Below are 25388 nucleotides of genomic sequence, written 5' to 3'. Positions count from 1 at the left end.
CAGGAAAAAATGTAGAAAGGAACTTGGCCTGATCCTACCCAGAAACAGTATAATACCCTGAAGGGCTCATTTATGTTAATGGAAGAAATGTATGGAGCTTATCTAAGAAAGGAAGCCACTGTTCACTTCCCATGAAGCACTTGTCCCTCGCCCCCTATCCCCTACAAGAAACCTGCTGGGCAGCCCATTGATGTTCAGGATGGGGTTCAGGAGGTAGCAGCCTGGCTTCACCTGGAGCCTTTTCTATGAAGCAGGGAGTCTGAATGACTTTGGGCCTGGTTTGTGCGCCCCCTCCATGCTTTCCTTCTGTTTCTGCACAGGAGAGGCAGAAACTTAGGCAGCTATCTAGACAGTGAGCGGGGCAAACCTCATACCCCCTCAACAGTGGTGCTTCTGACCTAATAATATAAATAATGGCCCATTATCACTGCACATTTAAGACTCAGCCTGTTTTATATGCAAACCTTACATCTACTCCTGTTTGTACAAGATTGGGGTTTGGAGTGAGGGACGCCTGGGTTCTAAACCAAGAGTTCTGCCCTGCACTAGTCACATGACAAAATATATAACTTTGCTGAGCTTCAGTTTCCTTGACTGTAAAATGGAGCTCAATACCTCTCTTTGATGATTCTTAGGAACATTAGGTAGACTGTGTGAAGTCCACAGCACTGTATCTGACTCAGTGTAGGTGCTCGGTTGATATTGGTTTCCTTCCCTTTGCTCAATATACAATAGGAGTGGAGCCCTTTTACACTTTGGAAACCACCTAGTTTTATCTTTTACTTCTCTTTGATAAATGACATTTCTAAGCTGTAGGTTTTGTAATGCCTCATAATAAGATATGCTTTTTTAATTGGAAGTGTGTTATGACTATCAATTTGATATTTTTATGAGTGTCAGTAAGGTATAGTGTTTAAAACCGTAAACCCTAGAGTGAGACTCCCTGGCTTCAAATCCCAAACTCACCACTTAATAACTTGGACAAGATCCTGTGATCTTGTACGTGTTACCCATCCTCTCTGTACTCAATTTCCTCATCTCTAATTTGAGAATAACCTGTCTCGTTTGGGTTGTGAACGTGAAATGAGATAATACCTAAAAAGTGCTTAGAATAGAGCCTGACTACATAGTAAGCCCTCAAAAAAGACCAGGGGGAAATATAGATTAAAACTGGAGTGATTTTATGATTTTAAAAAGCCATTAAATTATAGATTTCATCAGAACTTTAGACTCAACAATCTAAAATTTGGCAGTGAAAAATGATAACATAAAGTTTCCCAGGATGTTCGCCTTAATATAACGTTACAAAGTACTAAAGTTTGAAAATATTGTACGTAAAAATTCTACATGGAAAAATGTTTTAATCACATTTCCATAGCCCCTTGAAAATTAAAATCTTATCTAGAGGCCCAGTTGAATGAGTTGTGCAGGAACCAGTTTTATTTTTTAAGAGGACCAGTCTGAAGATATTAAACTAGCGTGTTCACTTGAGAGAATAAGCAATAAAGAAAACCCTTGCAGAGAATATACTTTCCTTTAATAAATAAGCATAGCCTTTTATGTTCTTAGTGCTTGGGAAGGAGAATCTGAAGGGAAAGAAAAAGAAGGGTCAAAAATCTGAAACGGAAAACATTGTGGAATATGTGGGACATTTTAATTCATAACATTTCTCCAGCACTTGCCCTCTTCTCTCTGACGTTAGATAAGGAGATGTAAAGAATACTGGAATGTACACATTCCCTGTGGGCGCACTTGAACTCAAAGTTGACCCTTTGTACTTCCCCCTTTTACAATTAAAATAGCTCAGCAACTTAGCGTTATATTTAACAACCATCAAAGGCCTCTTGTAGAACATGGCAGTGAGGAGGGAACATTACGTTAGGTTAGCTGCTCCGTGTGCTGAGTTCCATCTTTGCCTAGAACGTGGAAGCAAGAACATCTGGCACACTTACCGCCATTTATTTTTTAATCATGGAGCTTTTCACTCTTTTTCAAGGTTTTTAGTCTTCTTGGGTTTTTAGCTGACCTCTAGTCTTTTCTTTGTGGCAAGTTAACATCTCCTGTTATATTCTCAGAGCTGACTGAATGACAAGCAAGAAGCCCTCATTAAAGAGTGGGATCTTTGTTTCCTACTGAGGGTGTATCTGGGCATCACCCTCAGGTGACAGACAGCAGAGACCTTGCTGATGTTCCTGATGCCAACGTCTGCTGGCATTGACAAGGTTTTCCAAGTTGCTGGAAAAGGTGGCAACAAGATAAGTTTACTATGAAGAAATAAACTGGCCTTTCATTTTGATACAAAGTATGAAATATGGGACTATTTATGCAGAAGGCGGGGTTTGTTCAATGACATTAACAGATGGTGCCCCTTAGGAAAATAAAGCATATAAAGAGGCAGGAGAATGGTCCCACCAGATGCAGACACTGTTTCTGGTTTCACATCAACACACTTGTAAAGAATCTAAAAGAGGCTGACGTAGTTTGGCAAACCGAGGCCCACTGGCCGCCTGTTTCTATAAATAAAGTTTTATTGGAACACAGCCACACCCGTTCATTTACATATTGTCTGACTGCTTTTGTGCTGGAGTTGAGTAGTTGTGACAGAGACCGTATGGCCCAAAAGCCTACAATAATTACTTTCTGGACCTTCACAGAAATTTTGCTATCCCCTGGTCTAAGACAATTCATATTCAGTGATGCCTCTAAAAAGCTATTTCAGGGCAAGGGTAATTTACTGGTTTACCCTTCCCACTCAGTGAAAGATGTCACTAGCTATGTCTTTGTAAGCATTCCAGGGCTGTGCTTGATTTGATGTGCATGTTTTTTTTCCCTTTTCCAGGTGAAATGTGAGGCCAGGTCAGCCTTGACCAAGCCGAAGAATAACCATAATAACTGTAAAAAAGTCTCACATGAAGAAAAACCAAAGGTTGCCATTGGTGAAGAGTGCAGGGCAGACGAGCAGGCCTTCCTGGTGGCACTTTATAAATACATGAAAGAAAGGAAGACACCAATAGAACGAATACCCTATTTAGGTTTTAAACAGAGTAAGTATACTTGTTTTCATTTCTGAAATATCAAAACTGCTTAGATTCTTTGAAATGGAAAAAAAATTTTGACTCAGGATTATGTTGAAATCCTAATCTAGAGATGATGCTCTCTGTTTATACTAAATCTACAAATCATCCAAGCCAGGAATTTTTTCCCCTGCCTTTTTCCGCTACATTGTTCCCTTCTGGGGCAGTTGCAGTGAGATATTTATAGGCTTTAATCCACTGATTATGACTGGAAATAGACATGTTGAAAGTTTCTCATTTTCTGTTTTGTCAATCTTGAGTGTCTCTAACGCCTTTCTTCTGAGATAATAATATGACGTAGCTTTATCAGGCACAGATGTTGCCTATGAAAAGACAGCCTTTAAAAGGAGGACATTCAAAGGTGGACAAAACAGCCACAAAGAGAAAATATATTCCCTAAGCCCCAAATTTGTTAAGAGATAACAAAAACCTGATGACTTCAGAGGAAGCAAGAAATACACAGATTTGAATCGAGGGTCCCCTTTTGAATTACTTTGACATGTACATTTGAGTGTCATCATATATTTTTAGGTAGAACGGGAACTCATAGCTGAGCAGCATTCCATATAAAAAGAGAAGAAAGCCAGATCCTGTCCTGATTTCACAACTGAAAATATATTTTGCCTCTGTCTGGATTTTGTGGCACACAAAGTGATGAGCCCCTGGCTTGAAATAGTATTGTCTCCAAATGTATCTTCCTAGATTAAAACCATGTGTCATTTTGATGAAGAATGTCAAACCTGTATGTTTTACATAACAATTTACATACCTAATAGCAATTGGCACTGATTGCAAGAGAACCCTCGCAGCCATTATAAACTTATATAACTACGAATGATTACAATGTTTGTCTGAAAACTGGTTGCTTGAAATAGAAGTAAAATTAATGTACTATGAACAGCTTTGTTGCATTATGCATTGGTTCAGATTAAATCAAGGCCGAGGCAGGGCTCTTGATAGCTTTGAAATGGTGCAAGGTTCAATGAGGCTTTTCGAACGTGTTGTGTCAAAGAGCCTTTCTTTTTTTAATTTTAATTTTATTCTTCATTTCCCTTACCAAGGAATTACTTGAAGTTCAATTTTCCCCTCTTGTAAAAGAAACAAATCCATAGCAGTCCCATTCCATGGTATTTGGTACAAATGAACAGGGTTGCTAGCAATTTGGCATAATTGTTTAACAGCATAAACATGTGCACACCCTGTGAGGAGAAATCTGTTTAAAAAAAAAAAGCTTGCGACATCACACAGGCAAGTTAGGGCACTGAGTGGACTCATAACTCAATTCCTCTGTGAAGGAGTATCTTCCTTCCCGTGATCTGTTGTATCACTGCTGCCTCAAGGATGACATATTTGTTTTCCTACTCATTGCAAGGCACCACGTGTTAGTAAAATACGGTATGAGCTTTTAATATAGTGCTGCCATCAGACATTCTATTCAGAAGGTAATCATCTATTAAAGTCACTGTTATTTATTGATTAACGAGTGTTCTTATCTGAAGGAAGCCTTATATACTACCGTTTAATGAATGGCTTCTTTCTAAGGGTTGAACAAGACCAACCCCAGTTTTGAAATCCCACGCTTTTCCCAAGGACGCTGTAACTTAGCTTCTCTTGGTCTGCTGAGGGCAACAGGGCCAAAACTGTTGTCTTTTAATCCTAAAAGTAGAACCATTCCCGTATTTGTGACTGTTTGTTAAGAAATATTTAAGTGGTAATAATATATCCTGTTGTTGAATGCCCTTTGGCAAATTGTTTCCTAAGATGTAGCTCTCTGGTGTACGTTAGTATTTCTTTTTTTCTCTTTCTCATTGAAAAAGAAACAACAAAATGTTTTAATTGACATTTCTTGGAAATATGTTAATGCAATGCTTATCTAAATACTTATTGTCCCTCTAACAGTTAACCTTTGGACTATGTTTCAAGCTGCTCAAAAACTGGGAGGATATGAAACAGTAAGTGTTTAAGCAACTTAAATGAAATAATTTTGCAATCTAACTTCCCCCCACCCCTTTGACCAAAATGGAGAAATGCAAGAGCAAACCATCATTGACTGCCTTTTCAAATGGCTCTACACTTTTGGGGGTTTATTGGGCCACTTTTGGAAACAGTCCCAATTAGTTCCAGGTTTGGCAAAATTGTAAACTTGTCGTAAAAACTACAAGTGGAAAACATATGTAACTCTCCCCTGTCAGGGAAATTAGTTGGGTCTGTAATTTTTTCCCATGTTGAGAAAGGGCTATTATTGTACAAGCAGCCAAGATTGCATAAAAGAAATTTCCCTTGGCAACATACCTGACATCTGTTCATGTCTAATATGGGAAATGTACTAAAGGCTTTCAAAAGTAATCAGTATTGGCCATTAAGGAATAGAATGCAGCAGAATCTCCTCTCATTCTAGGGCAAAGAAGCTTTATTAGACAAGGGTCAGTGCCGCATAAACAGGAAGTTATCAAATTTATTCAGAACAGGCTCTGACACTCTTTATCAGCTAATTCTAACTGACAGGAACGGGTTATTTTTAGCCCTCAGGAAAATTTGATGGCCACGGATTTTTACAGCCTGTATTTTGAACCAATAAAATGTTAAAGCAACAAACTCAGATTAAAATCTTGAAAGAAGAGGAAAGAGCTGCATTAATGTAGCACACAGAGATGACATCTGTAATAAAATCAATTGACATAGGAAGATGTCGTCATTGGAAATATTTTCTCCTCCACACGTGATCAGATTAAGTCGTGCAGTTTCTTCTGCAATTGAATACGAAATTATTTATTCTTTTCTTACGAAGTAACCTGGGATATCTCTGTATCGTAGTAAAATGACAGTAAGAGACACAAAGTCAAGAAAATGAAATTCATTTTAGCTCAAATGTAATAGCTAGTGTTTCTTGCCAGAGAGAGCATATTGTTCCACAAACTAATATAATGGTTTGATGTCAGGGGCTTGGGATGGGAAAAGATGGCAAGCATTACGTGATTCAGATCATTTGGTATTTACTATAGAGATATCTGCTATGAATTCTGACTAAAAATTCTTTGATGTAGGCAAATATGCATTTAAAATGTTTTTTTAACATTAAATGTTTATTTAATATGTGGGCTATATGTATGTATGTTTATAAGGAAATATAATACTCATGTGAACACATAAAATGTGCATTTCGTAGACATGAATTTTCTTAAAGTATTTGTTTTATCAAGGGCCCTATGTAAAAATAAATAATGTAATTTTTCACTTGGTTGGATCTGTTGATAGGACAGGGAGATTGACTCCTTGCCACCATGAGGTTCTGCAAAATCTTGAGCTAATTATAGCTTTTGTCCATGTGAAAAAGATGGTAACTTATTTAGGGTTAGTCTCATAAATTTAGGAGTCAACTCCATAATCTAGACTTTTAAGTCTAACTTTTAATGTTAAGAATAGAAATACACATTTTTATGAACTGTGACTGCAGATAAGTTACATGATATTGCACAATATTATGAAATGTCTTTTTAAACCCAGGAACTTTTTGTTATTCACTGTTAGAGAGAGTGCCAGCAAATTTCACAGAATCAATTTGTCCTGCTTCCATATCTTCTGTATCTTCACAAGGATTTTTTTTTCATGCACCAGCAAGTTGGTGTAGAATATACAGAAGAAACTTCTGATAAGTTTCAGGGCATTTGCGGTACTCTTTGAACAAATAGTATTTACTCTTGTTGAATGAATGACCACACAATCAGCAAATTGCCTGACCACATATTTATGGAGTATCTTACATATATAAGGCGTTGTGTTGGACACTCTGGGAGATGCCAAAATATCTAGGCCAGTGGTTCCAGTCACTGGAATCTGCCAGGGGAGGCCGTAATGATAATAATAAGACAAGGTGGGAAAATATCAGTGCCCTGTTCAGCTAAAGTACTTCCTCATTTAGAGATGAAGGAAAGAAAACTTATGGCTCTAATGACATTTGAGCAGAATTTTGGAGAATGGATGGAATTTAGACATGGAAAGACCATGGTCTTCCAAGAAGAGAAAACCAAATGGGGAAATAAAATGTGGAGGTAGTTGGGCATAGAGAATTTGAGTAACTTAAAGTACAGTGACTAGGTAGCTGGGACAAATGGCCATGAAAGGGAGTCCAGGGAGAAGGATGGAGCCAAGTGAGGAAAGACCTTGGGTGCTAGGCCCTGGAGTTACTCAGTAGGCAGCGGGGGATAGGGGGACGTGTGGAAGATTGATAACAAGCTAAGTGTTGTGCTTTGCCACTTATTCTGCCATCACTGTGTGTGTAGGTGGAGGGAAGTAGGGAGAGGCTGGGATGAGGGAATATAGAAAACCAGATTGGCATCTGCCTTCCATCTGGTTATGAGCTTCATGTCTCTTCAGCCAAACCACAAGAGGAGGGGTGACCTCTGGGATTGCCCTTTTCTTCCTTCCCTTTCCACTCACCCTTCAACTCCCTCCTTGTTCATTGAGTCCCTGCCGTTCTTCACAACACCCCACATTTTTCATCTCATCTCAGGCAGTGAATCTACATAGCCATCTTACTATAAAATCTACATCTAGGCCATAAACTGGATGAAGCCAATTGGTGGGATTTTTCCTTCCTTCCTTCTTCCCTCTCTCCCTCCGCCCGTCCCTTCCCCTCTCTCTCCCCGCTCCCTCCCTTCTTTTTCTTTTAAATGCCTCATACTACCTGTTGGCACTGTAGGCACTGAAGTTTGCCAATCCCATTCTACATTTAAGCTTTTGAACCTCCTAAGTACAGAATCTGTTTTTCTCTTGTTATATTTTGACTAATAAAACTGTGAGATGTTCAGTGGGGATTCAGTTTTGAAGTCAGTCCAGGAGATGTATGAATAATATCCAAAGTCTGACGACTTCATTTGTCATCAGAGTGTTACTGGAGGACACTTATCTGTGAGATTATCTGATATCAGAAGCAAGTGTAGACTTGTCATTTAGAGCTCAAAAGAGATCTTAGAATCTTCTAGATCGGGGTTCCCAAAGGCTACTCAGGAACTGGGGCTCCGATTTTCAATGGGGAACTTTAAAGTATAAATAGTTGCCTAGGCCTCCACACTGAGATATTAACTCTGGGCTGGGGTGGGGTGGGGTCTAGACCTGAGAACTTGAGAACCCTTTTTTAAGCTGCCCAGGTGGATGTTAATTCAAAGCTAATGGTAACAATGATTATTAACACTTAGCCTACTGGCCCTCGTGGCTATTAGTTTCAAAATGTGACCCCCATCTAAGTCAAGTATTAAAGATTAGAAAGTTATCTTCATGCTATTACTAAATAAACATGCCAGAATATTAACATTTCTTTGGCTCAAAAGCAGCACAAAGTTTCCAATGAGTATTTTTCCGTTTGGTAAAATGATTATCTAAATTAGGACTCAATAAGCTATTTTCGTTTTGAATGAGGAAAAATGTAGCACCCATTTTTTGCAAATTGGCCTTTGTGCAGAAAAAGATCCTTGCCCTGCTCTAAATGAAGAAACTGAGGCGCAAGGAGATGAAATGAGTTGCATGGGGGGGGGGGTCATCATGATGTTCTTCAAATTCTGACTTGCTGAGAATTTTGGGCACAATTGTTTCAACCTCCATAGCATCACTGGAAGAGATTCATAAATGATCATTCTTTATGCCTTCCATTCCCAGGAGTCTCTTATGTATCTGGAATGCTTTCTACATATTTTCAGTGACATTTTGGAAAAAGGATCTAATAACCTACCTTCATTAGTAGCATCTTTCAGTCAGTTCTTTGTACCTATCATGAGCCTTACCAGATATACTAACTACTAACTGAGATTTTATCTGATTCTTGAGAAAAATGTGTGAACTTAGGAGATAGGTCAAGAAGTCTGGATGATGTAAATATTCAGTAATAGTAAAAAATTGCAAGTTTAAAATTTGTAGATGTATCTCTTCTGCTGTTAACTTGTGATTGGATAAAGACATCTCTCTGGAATTCCTTCTGGTTATAAAAAGAGGCCATCTTAATTGGCTTGTTTTTGTTTGTGGTTATAAACTATTCCAAACCTTCTGGTTTGAATTGCGAATTATGGATTATTTCATTTCAGTCCTTCACAACCCTCAAATTGAATTAAAAAAAAAAAAAAAAAGAGGAGCCAAAGTTTTATTTTAATCCTTTGTAGCATTCGGCTAATGGCTATATTCAGTTCTTTGGTCTCCTCTGCCTTTGCTATAAATGTATATTGTGTCTCTGCATCCTTAGGTTTAGAGATTATTAATATACTGAATGGATTTGATTTCCTAAAAACAATATCTTGGCATTTTGATTGGTTGGCAATGAGGACTCTTCTTTTATAGTCATATATCCAACTTGTCCTTCCAAACATTTTAGAGCATGGGTTACCTACAGTTGAAGAGGCAGAACTGGATAAAGCTTTGCTGATGAGCTCAAGAGGCCTTCACTTCAGTGTCTGGTGAAGCAATTAAAGCTTGCAGAGTAGCTTGGGGTATTACCAGGAATGCAGCGTGTTGAGAGTGGTTTGCTAAAGTGATTTCCATTTGGCTAACCATTTGATGGTGAGCCAAAGGCAATATTTGGAGAGAAGGTAGAGTAGGGAAATGGGTCTTGAGTAAATCTTATCCTAGCGGCAGAGGACCATGCAAGTGGTACCTTCTAAGAATGTCAGCTAGCATCCCCGTCTCGCCCCGCCAGTGAGACAGGACCATTATTTCTCATCTGGAAGAAGAAGTCACTTGTCTTCATGCTGGAAGGATTAGGCTTTGACATCAGATTCTGGCTTTGACATCATCTCAAGACATCCTCCGAATCAACCCTAGTTCTCTGGACAGACAAAGCCTCTTGCTTAATTCAAAATTCTCGAGGCCAAAGATGATGTCATGTAGTTTTGAAAGGCTCCAGTTCCTGGAGTACTACCAGGAAAAAAAAGTCATCTTCCTTGAATTCAGTCCGCCCTCAAGGTGTCCTGAGAAAGAGGCTGTTTCTCAGAGCCGCCCGGGCAACACTGCTTGCAGGCAAACTCTCCTTTGACTTCATATTTCCTCCACATTCTTAGGCCATGGAAGCACTAAAGTCCTAAAAGATTTTTGATGACTCTTTCCTCACCAGGCCACAAAAATTCCAAGATTATTTCATCCCTGTAACCTCAAAGATAGAGAAGTCAAGGCTCCAAGACCAGGTCTTGGGTTAAAATAGTTTTCCAATGTTTTTTTTAAGTGACAGGATATTTTTATCAAACAAAATTGTGGAAGGGACAGATTCTTCTCCTACTCACTGGACCTGTTTTCTTGACAGGGGTGGGCATTGTGGAGAACTAGTTTCAGACCACATTTAAAACACCTCCTGAGTTCTAAAGAGCAATTTGAAAACCACTATATTTATAAGCAATGAAAACTTAATGAACATAATAGATACAGAGTGCTTTTCACAGTTTGTTGGGTCTTACCCACACTAGGGAAAGAAGTAACTGTCAAGTGTCTTCAAAGTAAGATTAAGTCTCACACACACCTAGATTGGTTTATTTTACTTGGGTGTGGTCTGCTTAGTTTTTCATCTTTCTTTACGGTTAATTTTATGGGGTTATGCTTCCGGCTAAATTATGAACCCTTGAAAGCAGTAACATCTCTTTCTTTTCATGGTATCTCCCCACCTTCAACCCTCCATCCTCCCACCTTCCACCTCCATGCCTCTGTACGTGGCACGGTGCCCTACAATGGCAAGCAGTAGAAGATGGGTTGATAGGTCCTATCAACAAAGTGAGGACCTTGAAGGAGATGACTGGAGAAGCACAATCCGAGAGAAATAACTGCTTAGATGAATTTGGCCATTCTTTTCAGGAAACAAAGAGCCAGAAGTTCTTTGTATCCTTAAAAATCTAAAATAACAGAAGGTCAGGTGAAACATGAAAAGAACTAGGAGGCCTGAGGCTTAATGAGAGAATTGGTCAAACTGACCCCACGGCTAGATCAAACTTTCCCGCTGAATGGGGTCAGGGGCTAGATACCAGGAGACAGACATCAGTTCTGCCTCAGATGAGGGTTTCAAGTTAACACTCATCCAGAGACGACATTGGACAACAGAATTAAAACCCTAAGCAAATGCATAATTAGGCACGAGGAAAGCATATTGGTACAGAAAGCAGATTTATGTGGGTGGGAGCACGATGCCCAGTAGCTGGGCCAGAAGGAATTCTCATGTCTTTCCTCTCTCCTTAGGGCTCTGAGACCCATTGTAGGTTTGGACAATGGGAGGATTTAGACATTTCTTGCTTTAGAGCCTATGGTCAACATTTGAATTAAAAACGCATCTGGGCACAAAAAAGAGATGTGTACCCAGGAGAACTGTGTACTTAAAAGCATTTAGCAGTTGGAAAGAGCACATTTTATGACTTTCCTGTGGAAAGAAAATATCTCAAAATGGCCTGATTCATCCAGGCTGGCCAGTGAAAGCTTGGTAAACAGAGAGACGACTTCCTTGAAGGCCCAGCCCTTGTCTTTGCTCCAGATGAACCCTCACTGGTAAAAACTGTATTTAAACAACAGAACCTGCTAGCAGGCTGGCTAGGGGGCTAACACAGACCCCTAGCCAACTGCACGTGGGTTATTAACACCGAGTGGTATGCTTGATGCTGGCTTCTTGCTGCCACAGTTTCAATTCTAGTGTGAGGAAGATTTTTTTTTTCCTTTTGAGAATGCATTATTTATTCTCAAAGAAGTTTTGTCATTTCTGTGATAGGCAAGTGTTGAATAGGGCATTCCTGAGTCTAGATGATAGGTTGTGGGAGAGGACATGGTCAGTTTCCACACATTAAATAGCCCTCAGCAGTGGTCTCTTGTTCATTACGTTTTTCACAATCTGTATTATTTTGATTATCTAGTTGGTCACTTGTTTATTTTTGGTGTCCCCCACTAGGATGCAGCCATGGTGGGTGTTGGGTGTGGTTTTCAGTGTTGTATCCCAGCTGCTAGCACAGTACCCAACAAAAGGAGATGTTCAATAAATGTTTGGTGAATGAATGGATGAGTGCATGGATGGATTCCGACATAATTGGGACTTATCCATGACTCCGTGGTGAACATAATACAGAACCTTTGTTCTAACTAGAGACACAAGTGGTCAGGGTGGAAGGAACTGTAGCTTTACTTGGTACTTTGAGAGAGTAAAATCTCAGAGTGCTATTAACCTAACTCAGACCCTTAGATTCTTGCTGCCTTCTTAGCTATGCTATTACCCCACTCGTGAGAGGCCCAAAGCTCAAAGTTGAGAACTTGTAGCAGAAGCTGTGATTCTCACAGTCATCTGCCTCATTTGGAGCAAAAGGCCCCCTGAGCTCTTATCACCCTGCTACACGCATGGGCTATTCATCAGGTCATTCTGATGTGGAGGCTGCCTTGGTGTAGTGGGAAAAAGTCTGCTCTTGGGTCCATAAGACAGTGGTATGAGTCCTGGCATTGCCATTCTGCTGCTGTGTGTCCTTGGGCAAGTCATGCAACCTCTCTGAGTCTCACTTCCTTCATCTGTGAAAGAGATTTCTATAATCTGCCTCACGGGCTGATGGGAGGATTAAATGATATCATGGATGTGAAAACTCTTTATAAAATATGAAATACAGCGCACATGAGAGATAGAAGAATGATGGTTTCTTCTGGAGTGATTGCAGGGCTATACATAGGCTGTTTTCTAGCTCTGCTGGGCTCCCCACACACCTCCATTCGAGAGAGGGGAATAGGGAGGCGTGTTTCTAGGGGCCTCAGTATTCTAGGGGCTTTGAGGAATAACGTAGACCCTTGAGAGGGGATCCTGCTGCTTCTTCCTTGATACATGGGTCTCAAATAGATCAGCCTGAAATCGCATGATTGAAAAGGTTAGAGGGAGATTGTAATTAAATATAAAATAATTACCAAAATAGGTATTTTTAGTGTTTTGAAAGGGGCTTGAAACCATTTATTATCATCTAAACCGAGCTATAAATAAAGGAGGATTTTATTTTTAGTTAGACCTGCTAGTGGATGTCAGAGGTGGTTCTGTCTGATAAGACAAATTGGTTCAAGAATGCTTCATGGGAAATTGAACAATGGGAAACTCACACTGTCTCCAGGTCCTACTTGGGCCAGTTGAGAAGGGTTTATGGAAATGAAGGGGTTCTTTTTATTTGAAAAGGAAAAGGTACCATTTACCCTATAATATTTAACACCCTTCCCCCTGCTCCTTAGATTATAACTCCAGAGCCCCCGGTTCCAAGTTGAGATTTTTTCCCCGGGTTGTTGCCTTTAGTCCCTAAGTGAACTCCGCTGGCAGCTCTGCGGGTATTTTTCAAAAGAAGCCTGCAGCTCTGATTGTATTAAATACCATTGGCACCTTTGCCACGCCCTGCCCCCTGAACATTCCAATAAGAGAGTTTTCCTGTAACCCTGTTTAGAAACATTCACAAGGACCTCAGAACTTGTTCTGTTTTCCTAGTTTCAAGGAAACACTAGACTTGCTCGGATGCAGTAAATGACGTGGTTTCCCCAAATTAATCATTTGCCAGATCATGCATCTGTTATTTTGTAAAATCTTAATTTACGTACCAAAATAAAATTAAAGAAAAAAAATAAAACAAGACCACAGTGTGCCGTTCAGTATATTGCAAGCTCTTTGCTTTTATGCACTCAACTCAATAATATACATAGCTTGCATTTTAACTTTGGGATATGTTAGTTTGCATAGGATTTGATCGATATCCCATTTTCCTGACTTAAGTGAATAAAAATAAACAGCTTTCAACATATACAGTTTCAGATTTTGGTTTTGTTTTGGTGGGTAGAGGAGCTGGCATAAAAATATACCCTGAGATGGCTATAAATTCCATAACTAATTTGATCAGTTTAATTACTTGTCCAGTAATTTTATTTAGTTTTTAAAGTAGTCAATGCATCACATAGTTCAAAAATCAGAAGATACCAAAGCAGGTTTGGGGAAATGTCTCTCTCTTACCTATGTACTCAGCCGCTTGTTTCCACACGCCTCAAGCAACCAATGTTTATTCTGACTCATTTAAACTGATACTCTAAGATTTATTTTACCTAAAATCTTATTTTATTTTGATGCTTTATCACATGAGAGAAAGGAACAGAGTATGAATTTGGGACCTTGGGGGCAAATAACGCCATGAATATCCAGGGAGATGCCTTAGTGAAAATGCACTAAGGGTGACAAAATATAGAGCCAAAAGCAGAAATCCATTCTTATTGTAAAGAAAAGCGTTGAAAGTGAGATCTCACTATAAAATCGTTAAGTCTCCCCATATACTCCTTTGGACTTTTCTGTTTCTGGGTTTCCAGAACACTGTTCTCTTCTGACTGTTGCATATGTATTGAATCCTGGCACTGTGAATCTCTCATGATGCCAGATTGAATTTCTCATTGCCGCTTTTTCAGATAACAGCCCGCCGTCAATGGAAACATATTTATGATGAATTAGGCGGTAATCCTGGGAGCACCAGTGCTGCCACTTGCACCCGCAGACATTATGAAAGGTAAGAAACCCTTTCTTAGAAAGTCCTTGCTTCATTAAAAGTGCGTTAATTGGAAGAAGCTATTTGGTCAAGGATAAGACAAGAGGAAGTCTAAAGGACCTTTTAGGAAACACTAAATATCCCTCTGGCATTTTGTTTTGCATACCACCTGGTGATTTTTAGGGGACATGGCTTTCTCTGGTTACAGGGGCTAAAATTAGATGTTCTTTTGGTTTGGTTTTATCCTGTGAACACCTGCCTGACAATACTTTTTTTTTCCCCCACAAGCATGGATTACTCAATGTTTTCTCTGTAGTTTCATTTACTATGAGAACCTTCAGCTTCTGGAAAACATAGGTCTGCAGTGTTACTCTCAGGTTGTCATGTAACTGTGTTAACATTGAAATGCATTTATGTTGAGTGAATTAATATTGAAAAGTAATCCTTTCTTTAATAAGAAAATGGGCCCCAGCTAAGATCCCTTGTTTTTTCCCATCTTGATATTTTTCTTCTACAGCTATGCTTTTGACCCAGGAAATCCTTTCTGGCCAAGTTCTGTGTGAGTTAGTTTTCTAACAATTTCAGTTTCTTTCAGGAAGGTGATGATAATGCAAACAACAAGCAATGCCAAATTAGCCTGTTATGAAGGTTGTATCCATAGGAATATTTCCCCTTTGCCTTAGGACTCTGTGACCCACCACACTGAAGAGCAGTTAGCAAGTTCATGCATTATCCTTGTTGTGTGCTTCAAGCCCGCACTTAATTTGTTTAGGTCATACCAACTTCCTTATCCCTGGTATTTCCCTGCTGAAGTGTTGACTGACTCAGCTCCCTGGTCTCAAATTCAGAGGTTGTGAGATCCAAGGAGAGGTGTATGTATGTGTGTGTATCTATGTGTGTTTTAATAATGGCCATGAATGGAATGAAGTCAAGACACAGTCAGCTGAACAAACAGGCCAGTTAGCTTGCTCGTTTGAAAGGTAAAACACAACTGCTAGATTTGATGGTTGCTCTTCACATAGTCAGTTACCATTCCACCTTCAACCCAGATGCTTAACACCCGCCTTTGGATCATACAAATGCATCTTTGGATAATGTCATTAACACATCAACTCTTGGTCATATTTCTTTTGAGTTCAATTGTATTTTTATCTGTATTGCATTTAACACAGAGCCTGTTTTAGGATGGCTATTCAACGAAACTTAGAATGTTTTCCTAGGTATAATCATAGTAAACTGAGTTGAGTTTAGCACCCCATGAAACATTCCCACAAAATATTCCCAAGAGATTGCCTTACTTGACAGTGTTATAATCCAGAAGCATATTTAAAAATTGGTAATAGGAATTCAAATTATTACTCTTTATAGCATTGTTTTCAATGTAGTGCCTGAATTTTGTAAACGTGAGTGTTATTGCTCTCATATTTAATACAAAAGCCCACATTCTCACTGTACATAACAGGGACACCACTGAAGTCCTAGTACAAAATAGCATTCGTATCTCAGGTGAATGTTCTGTAAATAGCATCTAAGGTACCATAGTTGACCTGTTTTTGACTTATGAGTCAAGGCTTTAATCAGAACACTTTCATTAGAAACACTGTCTCTACTTTCATATGGCTTCTATTGTGATAGTGAACCTTCCTTACCTGCATGTGCAAATGTCCCCAGCACATGAACCATCCAACCAAAAGGACCAGATACAATTAAAATTCAGAAAAGGAATGTATCTCAGCTGTTAGCTGGCTCACCTAGTTAAAGAATGAAGAATTAATCAAACATATTACAAAGCATCACATGGTCAAAAGCAAATAGAGAAGATTTGAGATAGAAAAAGGATTAGATCTACTAGTAGTATGTATGTGTGCGTGTGTGTGCATGTGCGCATGCATTTGTGTTTCATTTACTTAAGCAGTTGTGTGGATAAAAATAGCTGCAATCTTAAGTGAAATGCCAAGATATATTCTTTTGAAGATTGTGTACTTTGTTTCATGATTTACCTCTTCCTGGACTGGAAAATTCTAGTAGAGATACCTCAAACATTAGCAACTAAGAAACATTGTTAAAGATTTTTTTTTTAATTTCTCTTCTCTCCTCATTCTTGGGAGCAGACCGGATATTTCATAAAGCTTTAGTCTCCCACTGGATTAAATTTTTTGAAAAGCTATGTCACTTACTCTTCCAAATCTAGAATTTGTTTGGTCAGTGTATCAGTCAGGATCTAGTAAGGAAAATAAAAACCACCCTAGGTATTTAACAAAGAGAATTTACTATAGGGAATTGGCTTAAACAAGTGTGCATGTGAAGTACTATGTTAGTATGGAGTAATAACCACAGGTTCCCTAGGGCTCAGGGAACAGAGAAAAAAGGTTAGCTTATCACCAACCAGAAGATTGGAGAGTGGGCCTCACAGAGCTGGTGTTCCCTTCTGGGGAGAGGCACCCGACCGGTGCTGGTACTTCAGGAGCTCAGAGTAGGAGCGTTTCAGAGCTGGGCTCAGACCTGAGGAAGCAGTGCTCCACGGCTGGTGCCAGACCTCAGAGGAAATGCATTGAAACTATTCTGAGATTGTTGAAAGAAGCTAGAGTCTGGAACCAATGGCTGCTGCTAGTTATTGTTGGGTTGGCAATGAAATGAACAGCAAGCAAACAGAAGGAGGTCCCTTCTCCCCTCCCCCCACCTGCTAGGTCCCCATTTGCAGAACCCCAATAGGAATACAGCTGACAAAAAAGACATGTAATTTACAGAGTCCCAGTCCCAGCATCACCAAGCAGAGCACAGAAGAGTGGATGCAGATAATTGATTTTTTTTCTTAAATCAGACTGTACTTAAAATAATGCCACTCTCACTCATTTGAACCGATCATGATCTCAAAGGAATCGCCCATACTCCTGTGTTCTGTGGTGGGGACAAAAGTCTGGGAACTACTGCTCTGGACGTCTTACTTCTCTTTGATGGTTCTACCAGAGAAGGGCAGAGGACACTCAGATCTTTCCAGAACTTAAACAGTTCTGTTTTGGTCCAAGAAGAGACTACAGCTCTTGACTACAACTGTGTTTAGTGCTGATGGCAGATTTCGTTCATTCTTGCTAGTTTTGGGCTGTGGTAACACAATTTAAATGGTGGTGAATAGATTGGTGAAGGATCGATGTTTTCAAGAAGGCTCAAGGAGTTGAGAAGGGTCAGGGTGTTATAGGCAAATATCTAGTCTGGAGATACCTTTGGAATGTTTTAAAGCCTTCCAAAGCAGATCAGAATCATCGGAGTTCCTCCTCTGCTGCCGGATCATCCAGGCTCTTGTTCTTTTCACTCTAGTGTAGACCAGCTCCTTTTCCTATCCCTACCACCAGCTTTGCTTTCCTAGAACGTGAAGAAGACATGAGTGATCTACTATGCACTATCCGCTGATTTATTTTTCATGCAGTATGGTTCATGTTTCCAGTAAATGTTTTCATTTTCCAACAAGAAAAAAGTAGCCAGTTCCTCAGTAAATGTTACTTGTATATTAGTTGGGCACTTTGGTTTATTAATGAGTGTAATAATGAAAGTGCAGGTTGTTGAAAAGAATCAATGGGTGTTTTTATTTAAGGCATAGCAGAAATGGTACAATGCCTGTGAATGCATCATTGTCGCTAAAGGCCTGACTCGTCCAAACTTGCCTCTGATTGGTTTAAATCAAATAGGTCCAAGCACTTCATAAAAATGTCTTTGTCAGCCTGGTTTTGCTTCCAAGCCTATTCATCTCTGTCAGTTTTTAATATTAGTACCAGGCTCCTGGCCATAGTCCATTAGTACTGTACTTAATTGCTCATGTTACAGATGATCACCAATATAAAAAGCATTAATGTTTCCCCATCACGAGACTCTTGATATGTAGATGTCTCAAACTCAGCCAAGCTTATGAAGTGTGGTTATTCTGGACATTTCTTGCTCAGGATTTATAGATAAAGTTACTATAGATTATAATGCAAAAAAAAAAAAAATGTCTACCTCCTCCTGGGAAGGACCCTTCTAGGTGGAACATTTGCTTTCTTGTCCAGCTCTTTATTCAAGGTGTCCCGAATTGCTTTTTTTTTTTTAATCAGTAAAGGAACAAAAAGGAAAATGGTTACTGTCATGGAATTCTCTTCACTTGACTTTCTGGAATAGTAATTCACTTTAAAGGCTCTGTTTTCACATGCAGATTTGTTTTCTTTTTTTAAAAAAATGTTTTTTAAGCACATGCGAGGGGAAAAAAATCTGTACACAGAATACCAGATTACTGGTTTTAATTTTCCGGAATAAATTACATGGTCTTTTTCTGTGGAGCACATGAAGTTGTTATTAGGGATTTAAAAAGGAGCATTAAGGCAAAAGTACTTTATGATGTGCTTTTCTGAGTATTTAGAAAATAAATCTCATAAACAAATGTATGTGTTTGGGGGGGGGGGATGAGCAATTACGCTTCATCTTCTTGCATACTTGATACCCAGTTTCAAATTCTAACCTTTGCTTCTCCCTGAAGCGTTCCTCGGGCAGGCCTGTCATGCCGCACCCTGAGGCGGCCTTCTTTGCAGTGACTTGGGGTGAGCTGTACCCAGGCCAGAGGCATTGGGCAGAACCCCGAGTGACAGTCAGCTGGAGCTTTGGCCCTTTTCCTCTGAAGGGGGAAGGCAAGGTGTGGGAGGTTCATGTTTTGAGTACAGTAGGTATGTGCTTTAAGATAAATGCCAAAAATGTATCAGGTTCTCAGGAACTCAGCTAATCGTATTGTGGGTAAAAGCCAAGGGGAAGTAAGGTGAATTACAGTTCTGTTCATGTCCAGGACACGATTTGGGGTATTCTTGCTCATTTTGATGCCCTTGAAGTTAATCAATGCAAAATTCAGAAAATCACAGGCAAGATCTCAGCATTCTAAATTTGAAAGATTCCTTAGGAATCCTCCAGACCGGTGCTACTCAAATGAGCTTTTCTGACCATCTGTGAACTGTTTGCTCCTAGCCCCCGATGAGCAAAGCACAGCAACCTCGAGTAAGCATTGATACACTTACACAGCAATTTGCCAGAATAATTGTATGTCTGTCTGATCTAATAAAACATTGAGGCTTGTATTTTGTATGCCTTTTTAAAAACCTCATTTTTCTAGTATTCATTTTTATGGCCTTTTACAAAAATATTAGCAGGCAACAGATGGGAAATTTAGAAAACTAGTCCTTCTCCCCAGGTCACTGGAGAAGCACTGCCCCACACCAGTGGTCACAAATGCAGATGTTTATGGGGCAGGTAGAACAGATGAGCACAGGTGGCCAGGCAGGAAGGTGGGAAACTGGCACACACCGCCCGGCCAGAGAGGACCTGCGGGATCAGCCAACGCTGTAGCGTTAGGCAGATGCAGTCTCTGTGCTTCCAGACCTTCCGTGTGTTCAAGATAATTTTTATGTGAAATCACCTGACTTACAAATATTGGCTCCCATATTTCTGAAAATATTTTACATAAGCTAAACTAAACATGCCTGCGGGCAAAATGTAGCCTACAGGCTGCCAAGTTCTGTGAGGACTATCTTGGGCACTGGGCTAATCCAGGCTCTGCTTAAACGCCCTGCAGTGGGAAAGCAAGGAAGAAGCGTTACTGTTGAAGGCACTCTTCATCTAAACCCTCTTCCACATGCCGAGCAAAATGCCATCTGTGGCTTCCCACGGACTCTACTTTGCCTTTCAGGCTGACTCGTTCTATGTTCTCCCTTTTCCCGGTGATGGGCCTCCACATGCTTGGTAAAGCTCCTCTCTCACTTCAAGTCTTCCTATTCTGTTCAGCCAAGCCTCAGAGCATGATTTATGGACTTTCACCAGCTTAACTTGCTCTTGTGTAGGTGCCTCCCATTTGTGTCACTCAGGATAGCAAAAGCTATTCCAGATGTGGCATCTAGTACTTGGGATGTGGGCAGTGTCAGTCCCTCAGCATAGCTTACGGTTACGTTTGAAATTGGTAAGAAGCCGTCTTCTAGTGGCCAGTTCTTTTTCTTTTTTTGTTTTTTGTGTTTTTTTTGTGAGGAAGATCAGCCCTGAGCTGACACCTGATGCCAATCCTCCTCTATTTTTTGTTCTGAGGAAGATTGGCCCTGAGCTAACATCCGTGCCCATCTTCCTCTACTTTATATGGGACGCCGCCACAGCATGGCTCAACAAGCTGTGCGTCAGTGCGTGCTGGGATCCGAACTGGCGAACCCCGGGCCGCAGCAGCGGAGCACGCGCACTTAACCGCTTGCGCCACCGGGCCGGCCCCAGTTCTTTTTCTTGAGTAGGATACATTTGCCATTTGATTGACTGCCTTTTTCCTTTGCTGCTGTCCCCAAGAGCCAATTGTTGTTTTTGAACATCTACCATGTGCAAAGCACTCTCAGGGATATTGTAAATGTAGGAACCAAAGAGTTTAGAATAGGGCTGGCAAACAATGAAGAGGTGCCCATGCTACCATATTCACGGCAGAGATTGCATGGGGAACATGATGCTGCTTCCCATGAACCCAGGCTCAGCTTCGGAATTCTCAATATAGCACCCCCGGGCACTACTACCAACCCGTTAGACCTGGGAGGTGCTGTGATCCTTGGTTTAACTAACTTACCATATGATCCAACTCATAGTCCATACTTAGGTGAAAGAGAGTTAAATATTTAAGTCTGTCAAAACCTTAGATAAGTAAGTAATAGATACAAGTAATAAGTCCAACAAGGATCAAAGAAAGAAGAGAGAATTTCCAACTGGAATGAGCAAAGTCTTCCAGGAGGATCTAGAATTTGAACTGGATCATAAAGAGGTTAGGTTAGAACTTGATACATCCTCATACGTTGCTTAAATAATTCCATTGTAGAATTCAAGAACAGTAAAGAAACTATTTTTTAGGGCAAGGACCATGCGGTATTGCTTTCCTTGAGACTTCCCAGTGCACCCAGTACAGCGTCATGAATATATCAAGGACTCAGGAATTAGGAGTTGAACAAATTAAATTAAATCCAAACAAAAAGGACAGTTTCCTCTAGGGAATGTGTGCAAAGAGGTAGGGAATGAGGTAGTAGAAGGGGCTATCAGGAGAGTCCAAAGGCTGAATTTCCAAATTGGAGACACCAAAGGCAGGTGTTGTAGTTTATCCTCTCGGTGTCTATTAATTCTCTTGCCTTGAGGTCCAATGGGTAGACCGTGCCCCATCCTCACCCATGGTGGAGTTGACCAATCTATGGACTTGCATCTCCTTTATAAATAGCATCTTGGTATTCGGGGCCCTGGCCAGTTGGCGCTCTGTTGGTAACACCTGTGCAACACTGCCACCCAGGCCCTCTCATCTTCCTTTTCCCTCAAAGCCACAGAAGGCCTCCTGGCCCTTATCAACAACCGGCAGCCCAGGAAATGTCACACGACGTGCTGAGTTTCAGGCAGGCTGAGGCTATGCTGCTCTTCTTCCGTCTATACTCCACCGTTCTTACAAGGATCTGAATCAGGTAGATGTAAGCACCCTACACCTGGAGTAGCTGCTTCTTATCATCAGTAACGAATTTCTCCCTAAAGGAGAGTCAGGTAATTTCATAAGCAAGAGCCTCCCTCCGTATCACTCAGCATGTCTAAAACGCTCTGATAACTTTCCAATGCCTGGATATTTCAAGAAACTTTTAAAAAGGAAAACAAAACCCCAGCCAGGCCCTGGAGTAGAAAAACTGGTTTCTGTTTAAAAAAAATAAACAACAGCCTTTGAAAAATCTCTATTTAAAAATTCTTAAATTTGCCTGTAAATGCAAGTTGTAATTAATAGAAGTTGGAGTTTATACTGTTGATGTAAAAACACCCTCAGGCGCAAACTAATCAAGTGTGTATGTCATGCTGTAAACTACGGCACGTTCTTTGTTTGACCCAAAAAAAGCTTGCCAAACAGCAGTTTTTCTTTGTCTAGCTCCTTTATTGTCTCATTTTTGCCTTCAGTCTACCTTCACCCCCTTTGAACCTAGCTATAGTATTTAAGAAACTTTGCAGGTCCCATGTTTTATTGATAGTTTTCATCAAGCATGAATTTAAATTTGAGAATAGATTAGATGTCTTAGCCCCTTTTCTTTTTGATAAATAACAAGAGGTTTCTACTTATGATTTTCTGTCCTCAGGGCTTTATCATTAAGATTAAATAACTGTACTCTCAAGCATGCCACTGCACAAACATCTTTTCAATTATGTGAGTAACAGATGCCTTCACAAAGGAACTATTGAAAATTCAGAAAGCATGTTTCCAAAAAAGTAAGGGAAAAAAAGTATCAGATGACAGAAGAATCTAATTGTTTACCATTAAAATATATCCTTAACTCTTCCACTGAAAACCTCTTGGAACATTTTGTTTTTGTACAAGTTTATTACAAAGTTTGATCAAAATAATAAATGTTTGGGGAACTGTTGAACATTCCAGAAGCTCTGGAACCCATGGTATCTTACATGCACGGGACTTAAATACAAGAGTCGTTTGCCTGTTGTTACATGTGGACACTGCCTGCCTTCATTTGTGAGGCACATACATGTTGCAAACACTGTAATTATATTTGTCTGTTATTCTTGAAATAGTGTTCATCTGCCCTTGAAATGGATCCACACAACTTCATTCTGAGTTGGTTGTTGTTTAATCATTGAGAAGAATAATTGCTGCCATCTTGGCTGGCTGGCTTTGTGGAGACTAGGTGCTGTTTATGGTCCATGCCCTCTGTTGTGAGCATGTATTTTAATCCTTGGGGCATACAGTCTTTCTTAAATCCATTCCATCTTTCTTCATTGTGGTCTTCATTTGAAAGACATGGGGCCAACATCAATCTAGCCCCCCTTAGAAGTGGCAAGGAGGCATCATGGAGGAAAATTCCCCATGGAGCTCTCAGTCTAGCTGGGGAGACCATGGGAACCTCAGACTTGGTAAGATTAAGTGCTATGGGCTGGAATTCATGGAAGATATGGTTCTTAAGCTTCTCTTACCATCCATCATCAAGTTGGGCCTGATCCAATTAGGGTTACTACCTTTTGGAGAACATTGACATGATTATCCTGGCATATTGTAAAAGTAGTAGTGTGCCCAGTGCCCAAGCCATAGGGCTGCTTCTGTTGTAATGGGTTGACCTTTTGTGGAATGGCCATGTGTGTATTCTATAGGTGTGTTGCTCCTGAGGAAAGGAGAATGCTCACGCTGATGTCTTAGACAGTTGCCTCAGGAGCTTGGAATTCCCTTAACCCAGGGGTGATCATTTCAGTGTCTCCCCAGTGTTGGTGCTTCTTAGACAATGTATGAAGATGCACAGCTACCTTGCTGAGATAAAAGCAGCATGGAGAGGAGGCAGATCTGTGTTTGAACTCAAATTTTGGCCCTTGCTAGCTGCATGCCTTTGACTGGTCATTTAATTATTTTACTCTGAACCTCAGTTTCCTCATCCATAAAATGAGGATAAAATAACATACCTGTGTATATTTCTTTTTGTAATTGTTGAAGTCAAGGCATACAAAGTGCCTGGAATTCATAGGAATTTAATACATGGCAGCTGCTATTAACATTGTAATGCCTAATCAATATATAAGAAGAACCAGAAGTTTCTCTCCCTACCCTCCCATCTCATGTCGAATCCAGGCCACCACAGCCTATGTAACTCCAGTTCAATGGGCCTGTCATCCTTGAGCTATCTTTCTCGCATTGACTCACCTTGATGGGAGTCAAGCCACCATCTTGCTGGGTCCCGACACCATGTACCTTTCTTTCCTCTCTTAGCTTAGTTAGGGTGATAGTCACTCCAGGACCATGGAGGAAGGTGTCAAAGTTATCATTGGCCTAAGAAACGACTCTCCCACCGTTTCCAGGGGCAAATGGAGAGTATTATTGCCTTCAAAACGTTTTCTTGTTCATCTTCTGCTGCTGTTTGAGTAGGTAATGAAGCCACTGGTAAGCAGATCATTTTCCCAAGGAAGACCTTTTCTGAAGACAAGTGGCCATGGTTTTTGTTGATACTAATGGGCCACGTACCTTTTAGGTGTCTTAGCATAGAATACAAATGATGCTGTTTATACCCACTTCCTTTTTTTTTTTTTCTTGAGGAAGACTCGCCCTGAGCTAACATCTGTGCCAATCTTCCTCTATTTTGTATGTGGGTCGCCACCACAGCGTGGCCACCTGTGAGTGATGTAGACCCACGCCTGGGAACCAAACCTGGGCTACCGAAGTGGAGCGCTTCAAACTTAACCACTAGGCCACAGGGCCGGCCCCCTATACCTACTTCCTTTTTAAAGAGCTAGGTATAGTTTACTCGTGGTAGCTCATGGGCAAGCTAAGACTTTTATACAGAATGCATGCTGCATTCTCCGCCCATTTTCTTGGCTCAGATGGGTCCTGCCATGGGCTTATTCTCCATGGCCTACATGTCAGCATGGCATCTCCCTCTATGGTTTGGTGCTCAAAGCTTTCAGTTCACGACTCCATCTCTTGGAAGGGGACACCGGAGGCCTCTTTCTCAGCTCTCTTTGTTACTGGTATTTTGCTCCTCACACTCGGCACACTGTTTTTTCTGCTCTACCGAAACTCACACCATAAAACGGAGGAGATCTTTATCCGGAGCCCGCATCTTTCTCAGATGGAGCTTGGCTTTTAGAAGAACAGAAATGAAGCAGCACCGTTGTGATTGTACTCAGCGACTGTTGTGCCCACTGAAGCAACAGGCCCACTTCTCTGCACATTGACATAGCACATTTGTGTATTTGACTCTTGTTTTGGTGTCTACTCCCCAAATGCTCTCCCGCCATTTTTAGAGTCATGGTCTGGCGCCCTGAGAGGTGAACAATATGTGAGGTTAGAAATTTT

The 25388-nt window shown here is 40.5% G+C and overlaps 1 protein-coding gene across 2 annotated transcripts in view; it reads left to right on the top strand.

Annotated features, from left to right (window-relative positions):
- The window catches only part of ARID5B (AT-rich interaction domain 5B), a 175173-nt gene that overhangs the window by 135223 nt on the left and 14562 nt on the right, over positions 1–25388 (top strand). For both annotated transcript variants that reach the window (XM_004427094.3, XM_004427095.3), the window contains 3 exons: positions 2840–3044; positions 4974–5026; positions 14478–14575. In XM_004427094.3, the coding sequence (XP_004427151.1) occupies positions 2840–3044; positions 4974–5026; positions 14478–14575 (356 nt within the window). The remainder of the gene's footprint in view (positions 1–2839; positions 3045–4973; positions 5027–14477; positions 14576–25388) is intronic.

Source organism: Ceratotherium simum, chromosome 6 (assembly GCF_057802395.1).
Source record: "Ceratotherium simum simum isolate JZ-2026a chromosome 6, ASM5780239v1, whole genome shotgun sequence".
NCBI lineage: Eukaryota > Metazoa > Chordata > Mammalia > Perissodactyla > Rhinocerotidae > Ceratotherium > Ceratotherium simum.
The sequence above is the reverse complement of the archived record's forward strand: the minus strand, read 5'-3'. Positions and strand labels throughout refer to the sequence as shown.